Here is a 13,334-nt window from a genome sequence, read left to right as displayed (position 1 = left end):
TTTTGACGAGCACGGTCGTTGTAACGCAAAATGCTGCTCGTCGAAAACGGTTAATTGATTCAGACGAATATACAGGGTGTACATTTTATTCTTCGTTATTTTTGCCGGTATAAAAAATGTGTCGGAACGACTTTGGAGTCGGAACAACTCAGCTCGAAGCTAAGGCTACTACGAATCGTGTTTCTTCTCTCTCAAGCTCAATCTTTCTTCAAGTATCAAAAGACATTAGGTATAAAAAAACGAACACGAATTTTTAACGAACACGAATCATAATATTCTTATCATTAACCTAAACGAAACTGCCTGGACGCGTTCTTTTGTAACAGCGAAAGTAACGATGATATTTCAATATGCAAAATGAAACGAACACCCCGTACACTTCGATGTTCCTTATTAACCCCTTAATGCACAATTTAAAACAAAAAACCGACCAAAAAAAATCAATTTTTTTTATCTAAGAAAATACATATATGGACCTTAATTTCAATGAATATTTAAAAAAAATGCAAAAATTACTAAAAATTCAATAAAAATAGTGGATAAATAATTATAGTGAATATTGAATCGCATTGCAGATCGAATTTTGTACCCATCGTACTGTTTTTCATATATTCGAATCTGAACATTTTAGCGACATAAGTTGCGACGCCGACCGTATATATACGGGTCTGCACATTTTGGCCGGTTTTGCACGCCCGTGTTAATACGTTTCTGCGCGTTAAGGGGTTAAAAATGTGTCGGAACAACTTGGTGTCTGTCAGAACAACTCAGCTCGAAGCTAAGGCTACTACGAATCGCGTTTCTTCTCTCTCAAGCTCAATCTTTCTTCAAATATCAAAAGACATTAGGTATAAAAAAGACACACGAATCATAATATTCTTATCATTAACCTAAACGAAACTGCCTGGACACGATTTTCACAGCAGAAGTAACGATGATATTTCAATATGCAAAATGAAACGAACACCCCGTACACTTCGATGTTCCTTATTAAATTACATATCGTCAAAAAGCGTTGTACTTTAACAAAAAAAAATGAGAAGAAGATCGCGAGCGGGCACGTTGTAATTACGGTAATTCGGACAGTTTTTAAAGAGGAAACGCAACGTCAAACCGGTTCAAAGTCCCGATCGATTCGGCTATTAAACGATCCAGTACCGCCAATCGTTCTCTGTCGCAAAAAAGCCGATCTTCGAGCAGATGAAATTTCGGTCGCGAGCTTCTTTTCTCGCGGAACGGCGTCCCCGGAACGCCGCGTGTCCAGGAAACGATCGCGATCCCGAGAATTTAATCGGCGAGACCGGAGAGAAAGAGAGAGAGAGAGAGGGAGAGAGAGAGAAAGAGAGAGAGAGAGAGAGAGAAAGAGAGAGAGAGAGAGAGAGAAAGAGAGAGAGAGAGAGAGAGAAAGAGAGAGAGAGAGGAATTCTTCCTGGATGATGGCACGGCGCGATCGTAATTCAACCCGGAACACGGCGTTTTCCGCGAGTTTGTTGCAGAAACGCGATCCCGGCCGCGGCAGAATAAGTCGGCGTTACGTTTACGGTAATAACAAACGCGCGATGTGCGCCCTGTAACTCGAGCGAGATCGCTAAATGACCAGGTGTCGCGCGACGCGGGCCCGCAATTCTCCTTCACGGCTCTTTAATAATTACGCGCCGCGCAACGAGTTGCGTAATTGAACCAATTGAAATACCATTATCATCCGGCGAAGCGCCTCTTTCTTTGTCCTCCCCCCGTGTAATCTGCGCGGCGACAATGGTTCCTTTGGTATCCGTTCCTCTCGGCGACGAGCACGCGTAATCGCCGCGTCGCGCGCTTCGAATCGCTAGACGAAAGTCGAAAGTGCTAATATCCTTGCAAACGGCGCGCTGTACGCTCGCGATTCTCTTCTCGCGGGTAACGTTGCGATCTTAGCCGATTTTACGGTGGAAATAGAGTAATGTTTCTGCAATTGACGCTCGGATTGTCCACGAAAATTGAGAATTTTTGGAGAGGAGATACGATTGTTCGAGCCTTGTGGCTCGCTTTTTATGGTTATCGATTGTCAATGACTATGAAAACGAGCTGCAAGGCTCGAATGATCATATCTCATCCTGACAAAAAAGTTGTCAATTTTTCTGCACGATCTGGGCGTCAATTAGGGAGACATTGCTGTACCGACTGATGTACAGTAATGTCTCTCCAATTGACGCTCAGATTGTCCACGAGAATAGACGATTTTGGAAGAGGAGATACGACTGTCCGAGCCTTGTGGCTCGCTTTTTATGGTTATCGATTGTCAATGACTATAAAAACGAGCTGCAAGGCTTGAATAATCATATCTCCTCTTCCAAAAAAATTGTTAATCTTTCTGCACGATCTGGGCGTAAATTAGGGAGACATTACTATACCGACTGATGTACATTGCTTTATAACAGTTTTGTATTAAAGCTTTTGATCGCTACTAAAGTAAAACAGTAAAAATAAGTTTAAATTTCAAATAAATATAAATCAATAAAAATGTTAGACCTATCGGGCAGGCAGGCGACTAGGAATAATTAATACGTAATAATAACCTTTAATTTATATTTTTATTTACCGTAATAATAACCTAATCACCCTTGTTAAAATAGGGGTTAAAATATTCTGTAAAACGTTCTGTATTCTAAAACATTCCCCTGTTAAAACATTCTTATATAATAAGAATATTATTATATTATATAATAATAATAATAATAATAATAATAATAATAATAATAATAAGAAGAAGAAGAAGAAGAAGAATGACAAGATCGTATTTATTTAAACTTCCTACGATTTTTATTAGAATGTATGCTTGAACGAAGAAATTCGTGTATGAATTCCTGACGAAGATATTTTTACAGCGCCTGAGATTTCAAAAGAAACAGAAACCAGTCATTTCGACTGATTTGGTCGCTTAAAACGACGATTCAGAATTGCAGAAAAATTGTGCGATGCGCGCACATCTTGAAAACCCTTCGCACTGCGATGCCTAGACGCCGTTAAAAGTTACTATTATCGTGCAGTAAATTGCTATACATATAAATGCAGGTGCCAGTAGAATCGATGTCATATCCACAAGTAGCGTCAAATGAAAAACACTGTACATCGAACGAAACATCCTGGACTTCGAGATAAAACAGCTTCGACTTTAAACGCTGAATATAGTACAATCGTGTAAAATGATCGCAAACAATGCCACCGGTTATCATAACTTCGTTCCTTCTTCCTGCGGAACGTCGACCACGTCGAAAGTCGATTTCGTTCTTCGCGCGTTTCCCCTTAATTTCCGTTTAAGCACCGCGAAGAAGTCAAAGTTTAACGATCGTGCTGCACCGGCGAGACCGCGAATACGCGCGCGCCAATGGCACGAAAAGACAAAGGGCAAAGATTTCGATCGGAAAGTATTTTTCGCCCCGCGGCGGCGCGAGCTAAAGAACGCGCGTTCCTCGCCGTACAGTAATGTCTCTCTAATTGACGCTCGGATTGTCCACAGAAATGGACAATTGAGCCGTTTATTTTGAATGTGACATAAGTCACTTTGTTTTAAAGTCGATAGATTTAAGGATATATTAAATATAATATATATTATAATTAAATATATTATATATATATATAATATATAAATATATATAAATAAATAATATATATTATAATTAAATATATTATATATATATAATATATAAATATATATAAATAAATAATATATATTATAATTAAATATATTATATATATATAATATATAAATATATATAAATAAATAATATATAATAAATAACAGAAGTAAAAAAAATAAAAATATATAATATAAATAAATAATATATATATAAATATATTATAATTAAATATAATATATATTAAGGATATATTTAATATGGATGCTAACTTTCGAGAAGATTTACTTGTATTTGTTGTCTCGGGACACTGATATTGTTCTCAGTATAAATAATTTCGTGTAAACATTAAAAAATCACCACTTTTCATTACGGTGAAGTGACTTACGCCACTTTCAAAATGAACGGCTCAAACGTACGAGCTGGCCGGAAATGTGCAACTGGCCAAAACATGATGAAAGATGCGTATTATACTAATTTTCTACCGTGATAATCGAACTGCAGATTTTACTTGTTTATAGCAAAATTGATTTGACGCATCACAAAACGCTGACACCGTTATACTAAATAAACGGCTCGATTCTGGAAGAGGAGACGTGATTATTCGAGGCTTGTACCTCGTTTTCATACTCACCGAATATCAATGACTGTAAAAAAACGGGGCGCAAGCGTCAGTTAACGCTCCCAATTAGGGAGACATTACTGTACCGACTGATGTACATTGTTTTATAACAGTTTTGTGTTAAAGCTTTTGATCGCTACTAAAGTAACAAAGTAAAAATAAGTTCAAATTTCAAATAAATATAAATTAGGCAGACAGGCAGTCCATTTTTGTGCACAATTCGAGCGTCAGTTAGGGAGACATTACTGTATTCTGAGTCCGCGTTCCGGGCTTCTCGGCGCGGCGAAATCGCTGATTGTTTTTTCGCCTACGATCAATTTCCCTTCGCCGTAAGGGCTGGCGAACGCCGCGGTCTCTCGTAGATCGGCTCGCGGACGGATCGATACGGCGAACGATATATCTCTGCGGCGCGGCAGGACGCGGCGCGGCGGGACGCGGGGCGCGGCGAGACGCGGCGTCTAAGGGCGCCCTCGCGTTCGCAGCCGCGGCGTAGGAAGCGGCGCGCGCGTGGCATGATACGCGATGATTAGGCAGCGAAACTCCACGGGCTATTTGTTAGTATAATAAGCCGTCCGACAGTGTGGCCAACGTAACCACTCGCCGGCACGCCACTCCGTTTTAACGTAATTGTCCCAGATCGAGATTTACATACGTAGGTGAACGGAGATCGGCCGGCGATGGGGGGCCGGCCCGGGGTGGATTCTGGGAAATTGCGGGACGCCATGAACGGCAGCACCCCGGTTTGACCCTGAATGTCCCGCGGAATGTAGCCCGGAATCAGCTCCCGAGAATCGCGGGAACGAACTTTAATTGTTGGTTGCGCTTACCGCCCGGGCCGGCGTTGCTCGACGTTATTTATAAACCCGTCAAACCGATTCGTTTTATAGAAAGATAGGCGAAATCGCGAACGATGTTGACACGCGAAACGAGCAACATTGTTCCACGCTCGCGGGAGAACGTTCTCCCGCGGCCTCCGATGATTCACGGTTCAATGTCAGCCAAGGTCGTTCAAGGTCCTTATCTAGATTCTGTGGTCGAAATAATGGTAGGTTCTCGCATCACGGTAAATTCTCTCCGATTGTCACTCAACGTGCACGGTAATGTCTCTCTAATTGACGCACGGATTGTCCACGAAAATGGACAATTTAGGAAGCGGAGATACGATTGCGGTTCATTCTTATAGTCACGATTTGTCGACGACTATAAAAACGAGCTGCAAGGCTCGAACAATCGTATCTCCTCCTGACAAAAAAGTTGTCAATTTTTCTGCACGATCTGAGCGTCAATTAGGGAGACATTACTGTACCAACTGATGTACAGTAATTTCTCTCCAATTGACGAGAAACCCGCCATTTCCGGATTAAGAGACATTTTTGGGACAACCTGTATAATAAACGAACCGCAAGGCTCGAATAATCGCATCTTCTCATTATAAATTGTGGACAATCTGAGCGTCAATTGGAGAGACATTATTGTACAGTAATGTCTCCGTAATTGACGCTAAGATCGAGCGCAAAAATTGACAATTTGGGAAGAGGAGATACGATTGTTCGAGCCTTGTGGCTCGCTTTTTATGGTTATCGATTGTCGACGACTATAAAAACGAGCTGCAAGGCTCGAATAATCATATCTCCTCTTTCAAAGGAATTGTCAATTTTTCTGCACGATCTGGGTGTCAATTAGGGAAACATTACTGTACCAACTGATGTACATTGTTTTATAACAGTTTTCTGTTAAAGCTTTTGATCGCTACTAAAGCAAAAAAGTAAAAATAAGTTTAAATTTCAAATAAATATAAATTAGGCAGGCAGGCAATCCGTTTTTATGCACAATTCGAGCGTCAGTTAGGGAGACGTTACTGTACATAGAAATGGACAGTTTGGGAAGAGGAGAGAGACACGATCATTCGCGTCGACTCTTTTCAAACTGTCCATTTTTGTTTACAAGCCGTGGATCAATTAGGTATGGAATTTACTGTAGCTAGTTGTTGCCCTTAAATCGACTTTTTCTCAAAATTTTAGGTACAATAAATTCTCTCTAATTTTCTTTCAGCTTGCAAAAATCGACAATTCGAGAATAGAAGATACGATTATACGAGTCCTCGCGCCTCGTTTCTATAATTGTCGACAATCGGTAACCATAAAAATGAGCCTCCTCCCGAATTGTCTATTTTTGCCTCGAAGCCTCAGCTTCGTCAATTAGAGAGAATTCACTATATACAGGGTGTCTAAAAAATGTCTCGTAATCCGGAAATGGGGGGTTCCTGAGGTCATTCGAAGTAACTTCTTCCTTAGCAAAAATGTGATCCGCTGCTTCGTTTACGAGTTATTAACGAAAAACACTGACCACTAAGAGGCGCGCTCGGCTAGCGCGAGGCGGCCGTGCGGTCGAAGCCCAGTTCCGCTGATTGGTTCCAGTCGCCGCGCGCCAGCCGAGCTGGTCTCTCATTGGCCTCTGTTTTTCGTTAATAACTCGCAAACGAAGCCTCGTAGAACATTTTCGCTAAGGAAAAAGCTGCTGCAAATCACCTCAGGAACTCCTCATTTTCGGGACAAACTGTATACACTGACATTCTTGGGACATCCTGTATACATATAATATATCACGGAAGAGAAAATCAACGGTTTTATAGAACGAGACAAGACGACTGACTCCACGGTTCCGCTTGTGTTCCAGGACGAAGTGGAAGCGGCAGACGCTGGTCGGCATCGAGATCATGGCGGAGAACAATTTCGCGGTGGCGGCGTTCCAGCAGCTGTACGGCAGCGTTCCGGCCGCGGTTCCGGCGCACCCTGCGGGTCGTTACTGGCCGTATCCGAGCGCACACGCGCTGCCGACGAACGGACTCTTCTATCAGCAAGCCTCGGCGGCGGTGACCCTGCAGAAGCCGCTGCCGTACCGACTGTATCCGCCAACGATGATCCTGGCCCCGGGGCCGAGCAACCCTTTGGGCTCGCTGACAGCCAGCTCGAGCCTGTCGAACCTGAGCAACTACTACAGAGACAGCCCGGAGATGGCGGACGGCAGGGAGCAGCGGGAGTCGATGGAGCGATCGAGGCAGCGTGACCGAAGCAAAAGTCCGGCGGTGAGGGAGCGGTCCCCGCTGCGGAAAGACGAGCGACTGTACGCGCCGTCCATGGTGCAGGCGGGCTCCAGCAACACCCTCGGCACCCTGACCACCAGCTCCAGCCTGTCGAACCTGAGCAACTACTACAGGGACAGCCCGGAGGTGCCGGACGGCAGGGAGAGGGAGACCAGAGCGTCCAGGCAGCGCGACAGGAGCAAGAGCCCGAGCTGTCGGTCCCCGATGCGCAAGGACGACCGACTGTACCCGGCGGCGATGCTCCAGCCGGGGCCCAGCAACACCATCGGCTCTCTGACCTCGAACCTGACCAACTACTACAGGGACAGCCCGGAGATGATGGACGGCAGGGAGAGGGAGAACAGGGCCAGGCAGAGCAGGGACAGGAGCAACAGCCGCGACGGCTCGCCGATCAAGAGGGAGGACAGCCCTCAGAGCATAAGGGCGGACAGCGACGAGGAGAGCATACACGACATCTAGGTCCGCTCGCGATCGTGCTCGCGATGATCGTGCTCGCGATCACCCTGACCGCGCGGCGCTCGATCGGGATCGAGCGGCTCGAGGAGGGGCGGCACGCTGCCGCGCGTCCAAGGTCGCCGAAGGGGGACGAGGAGAACGGTCGATTTCGTGAGCTGGAACACGCCGGAAGTGACATGGCGCGGGACATCCGGGATCTCGTAGATAATGAGAGCGCGGAGGAAGCGTGGTGCGGTTAACCAAAGTTTGCGACTCGCCGGCCGTTTAGTGAATAGGACAGCGGCGAGAGAGGCGGCCATCGATCGTTGCCGCCGCACGATCGTGGAATCGCGTTTGCGGACGGACGTTCGCGGACAATCGAGTGCACGCGCGCGCGCGCGCGCGGGCGCATCCGATTAGGGCGCACTCGGCACTCTCCGATCGGCCCGAAACCGATCTCTTTCGAGAAATCGCGCGCGCGCCGGATCTAGAGGCGAAAGGTCCTTAACCCTTCTGCCACCGCGGACGAGATATCTCGCGTCGCGACGCACGCGCGTTGTACCGCGCTATCGACGAGATATCTCGCGACTTCTATTTCGCGGCGCTGCGGACGGGACGCGTCGCGTTCGCAATTTCTGCTTCGCGAGATTACGAGAGAAATGTCATGGTTATCTGGCGTTGACAAGCAAGTCTGCTAGATTGGAAATTTAGAAGGGATTCGATTATTGTTGGCGGACGGGAACTCGGTGGCGAAGGATTTGGTATATTTTTCTTTTTATAGATTAATTTGTTTGATCTTATCGTGCAGGATGTACGACGATTTCTCGGTAATTTGCGCTCGGATTGCGCTCAAAAATGGACGATTCGATCGGCAAGGTTCCGATAATCGTGTCTTCTTTTCGCGGATTGTCCATTTTTGCGCGCGATCTCGGCGCGAATTGGAGAGAAATTGCAATACCGTAAATTGAGACTCTGCATATACACAGAAATGGATAATTTCAGAGGAGAAGATGCGATTGTTCGGGCCAGGCGAGTCTTTTTAATAGTTGCCGATCGTCAACAATTATAAAAACGTGCCGCAAGGCCCGAACAATCGCATCTCGTCTCCGCAAATCGTCAATTTTTGCGCGCAATCTGGACGCGAATTAGAGAGAAATCGCAGTACTGTAAATTCTCCCTAGTTGACGCTCAGCATATACACAAAAATGGACAATTTGGAAGAAGAAGATACATTTATTCGAGCCTAACAATTCCTTTTCATAGTCACGGATTGTCAACAACTATAAAAAACGTGTTGCAAGGCTCGAACAATCGCATCTTCTCTCCACAAATTTTCCATTTTCGCGCGCAGTCTGGACGCGAATTAGAGAGAAATCGCAGTACCAAAAATTCTCCCTAATTGACGCTGAGCATATACACAAAAATGGACAATTTGGAAGAAGAAGATACAATTATTCGAGCCTAACAATTCCTTTTCATAGTCACGGATTGTCAACGACTATAAAAAACGTGTCGCAAGGCTCGAACAATCGCATCTTCTTTCCACAAATTTTCCATTTTCGCGCGCAGTCTGGACGCGAATTAGAGAGAAATCGCAGTACCAAAAATTCTCCCTAATTGACGCTGAGCATATACACAAAAATGGGCAATTTGGAAGAAGAAGACACAATTATTCGAGTCTCGCGACTCATTTTCATAGTCACCGATTGCCAACAACTATAAAAAGAAACGTGTCGCAAGGCTCGAACAATCGCACCTCGTCTCCGCAAATCGTCCATTTTCGCGCTGAATCTGGCCGCGAATTGGAGAGAAATGACCGCACACCGAAACGTGGAAATTGCAGCGCGAGACAGGTCGTCCGTGGCACCGTGAAACGTAGATCGCGGCGCGAGATATCCCTTTGACATCGTCGCGCAACCGACGCGGCGAGATAACACGTCGTCTCTCGTGGTAACGAAGGCGGTTGAAACGCAGCAGCTGCTTCGCACGGTGTAAAAATAAGAACGGTTCGCCAGGCTGTAGAAAGGCGGACGCAAACCATAGGTTAGGTGAGCCTCGGCTAGACTCGGGCACGGTTATGGTCGCGGCAGGAAGCGAGCCAATCGCGTACGAACGCGAATCTACAATTAATATGACATTAGGGGGACCCGGCCGCCTGCGTGGCCGCCTGCGCGCCCGTCCGATCTCGCCTGCGGGGGAAGAAATCTGAAATGACACGAAATTACACGCGGCCGGCAAAAACCACGGGAAACGGGGACCGAGGCACCGGGGCCTCGCGCTTCGATCCCTCGGGAGGGCCCTATTCAAAATAGCTGGGACCGAGCCGCTCGCCGAGCAACGCGCGAGGGACGTCTCCGAGGTCTCGGGACAGCGTTTGTCCACGAATTTCTCGGAGAGAAGCGCTATTGTTCGCGCGACTCACCAACGGCGAATTCGTGGAACGTCCTCCTTCGTTTCGCATCGTTCCGTTGGATCGCGTCGAATTTCCTAAACGCGTCGAGCCTTCGTCGAGCGCCTAAGGAGCTGTCCGATCGGTCGGAAGAAGACGTCCGATCGTGTCCAAGCTGCGCGATCATGGTTCGCGCGAGACGTACATTCGCGTACACCTGTTTTCGATTCCAAAGCAACGTACACTCTTTTTCGCCGACTTCGTGGAATTCGACGAGCGTCGAGACAGTAATTTAATCGTTTTCGACGTCGATTCGATCGATTCTTCGACGGCGGACCGTTTTCACAACTGTGCTAATCGACGACGTTCGTAACAATTCCGAGCTTCGTGCAGCTGTTTTTTCGGGAGATATTTTTTGAAGATATTTCGCGCCGTTTTGTTCGATCGACGCGACAACATTCGATTCGATCGACGCAACAACAATTTATTCGACTCGATCGCCGAGCATCGAGCAGTTTAGCGAACGCGATTCGAACGGTCCGAGTCACCGTCGACCCAGCCGCCGCTTGGCGGGGGTTGAACGGATCGCTTCGATCGCGAATTTCGCGATTTTCGAGCGAATCGCGCGGTCCACGAGCTTCCGGCGCGATGCTTCGCGAACGCAGCGAGAGCGTTGAATGCTCCGAAATTTTGCGAAATATAGGAGACCGACGGGCGCGGTCGTCGAGGCCGGGTGTCTCCCCTGATATCTAGGCACGCCCCTTTGTAAATACGCGCGACGACGTACTGATTATATACGGTCGGACAATTGAGACATGTAAATATAGCTGCGAGCGGAGGTTTAAGTTATGCGCGCGCGGTTGAAAGATCGAACGATCGAACGAACGATCGGACACGGTCGACTCAGCCGCGGTAACGAGATATTTCGAAGTATTTTTCAGATTCCAGTATACGTAGAAGATCGCGGAATCGCGTGTCCGAACAGTCGCGGCTGCTTCATCTTCGCGCGGATTTCGAATTTTCGAAAAAGCCGCTGCCGGTGCGGCGAGAGAGGCGCTCCGCTGTACGGACACGGTGGTCCGCGTTCGGCGATGAAATACCAGTATTATGAATGTATAAATCTTAGGCTGTAACGCGAGGAAAATGTGCGAGAGAGTGAGAGAGAGAGAGAGAGAGAGAGAGAGAGAGAGAGAGAGAGAGTGAGGATGAAAACATTAGCCAGGAACGACGGCGGTCGTTGTAAAATGTTGGCGCGATGTAACGCGCGCGGCTCGACGCTAAGTAAATGCAGCAACAAGTACATAATAGTATAAATCATGCTTTGTAAAATAATGTCTGTATAGCGAGAATTATTATATGGAAAATATATTATACGAAATTTAAAGCGTCCCTCGTTTTCTATCCTCGCACAACGGGGTCTGTTTCGACCTGTAGCAACAAGTTCGATCAGACGTTTCCAAACTATTATTTATGGATCATTATTCTTTATTTTTACATTCTATTATCGCCGATAAATTAAATAATATTTTAATGCAACCGCCGATTCTCATTTGTTTCTCGCTCAATCCGCGTTTATTACGAACGCGTTTATATTTTCTATTTTTACACAAAATAATAATTACTTTATTTATCAACGAGACGAAACTTTTGTTGAGACATTAATTATTAGAGCACGGATTTCGTGGATCCATCGCAAAAATAAATGCGCGAGACGTAAGTAAAATAGTTCGCGTTCCAAGAGAATTTATATTATATTATTATATATTTATATTTATTATCATTATTATATTATATTATATTTATTTATATTATAATATTATATATTTATCTTTTAATATCGGCCGGGGAAATTCCCCACAAAATAATAATTACTTTATTTATCAACGAGACGAAACCTTTCATTGACATATTAATTATTAGAGCACGGATTTCGTGGATCCGTCGCAAGAATTAATGCGCGAGACGCAAGTAAAACAGTTCGCTATCCAAGAGAATTTACAAGCGCGTGTAAAAATCCTTAAAAAAGTCCTTAAATCGCTGAAATTCGTGAAACGATCGATTGAATTTCACTCGATAGCCGCGATCGGGTCGAACCGTTGTTCGACGATTCGCAGCTGGCGCGTCAACGTTCCCGGTGGCCACGGGTCCGAACGGACCCGGGAATCGCCGATGCAGCCCGTCCCGGTCTCCCCTCTCCCTTGCCGCCTTAATAAGTTCGTTAACGATAATAGAGACGAAGCGATGGACGGATAAGCGGCGTCTACAAGCGGGAAACATTCTGACCGGGTTATCCGTGCTCGATGCGCCGCTCTCGCTACAAGGAAGATTCACCGAATTCCATTAAGCCGGCCATTATATATTATCCGCGGGCGTAAAACTTAATTGAATATACCAGGAATTAGCACTTTCATCTCGGCCGATGTTAATCGCCGGCCGGAAACGATCCATGGTAGATTGCGATCGACACACGTTCCTCGCAAATGAACAGAGAAAACCTGCCGCTGGAAAACCCGAGAACGATCCACGCTTTTCGAGCTTACTTGCCGAGAACGATCCCTTCTTCATCATCTTCTTCTTCTTCTTCTTCTGATTCTGATTCTTCTTCTCCTTCTTCTTCTTCTTCCTCTGATTCTTCTTCTCCTTCTTCTTCTTCTTCTTCATTTTCTTTTCTTTTTTCTTTTTCTTGTTCGCTCATCGATTCGCCGTCTCGTGCATTATGCGAGCGAGCCTGATCGACCTTTAAACGACATGCTCTCCGTGTTTCACGCGACGATGCATACTGCAACACTTTTACCGTTTCTCTATTTGCATTCTCCCATTCGCGCGCGCGCAGCCGAAACCGTTCCATTGTTCGCGGATCGGCGTCGATTCTCGAGCGCACGCCTTCTCGAGTTTGCTCTTTACTCCGCGATTCGGAACTTTTCACTTCGCAGTATTTGCAAATAGATTCGGACAAGCTTTTCGCTTTCCTGTCGATGAAAATGATCTTCCTGTTTCGATTTTTGTCCGCGTCGAACGTCCGCCGAAGCTGGAAATCACCGTTGTTACAATAAATTCTCCCTAATTGACGCTTGGATTGCGCGCGAGAATGGACAATTTGGGAACAGAAGGTACGATTATACGATTATATACGGTATATATATACTATACGATTATATCTATATATAATAT

The 13,334-nt window shown here is 45.8% G+C and overlaps 1 protein-coding gene across 1 annotated transcript in view; it reads left to right on the top strand.

The window, feature by feature from the left end:
* Positions 1-11,547, top strand: part of LOC117218035 (uncharacterized) — a 69,342-nt gene extending 57,795 nt beyond the window's left edge. Inside the window, exon 3 of the mRNA XM_033466042.2 lies at positions 6,913-11,547. Coding sequence (XP_033321933.2) covers positions 6,913-7,798 — 886 coding nt within the window. The 3' untranslated portion in view covers positions 7,799-11,547. The remainder of the gene's footprint in view (positions 1-6,912) is intronic.
* The last annotated feature ends 1,787 nt before the right edge of the window (positions 11,548-13,334 follow it).

The sequence above is a fragment of the Megalopta genalis genome, chromosome 1 (assembly GCF_051020955.1).
Source record: "Megalopta genalis isolate 19385.01 chromosome 1, iyMegGena1_principal, whole genome shotgun sequence".
NCBI classification, from domain to species: domain Eukaryota; kingdom Metazoa; phylum Arthropoda; class Insecta; order Hymenoptera; family Halictidae; genus Megalopta; species Megalopta genalis.
This window is presented reverse-complemented; position numbering and strand designations above follow the sequence as displayed.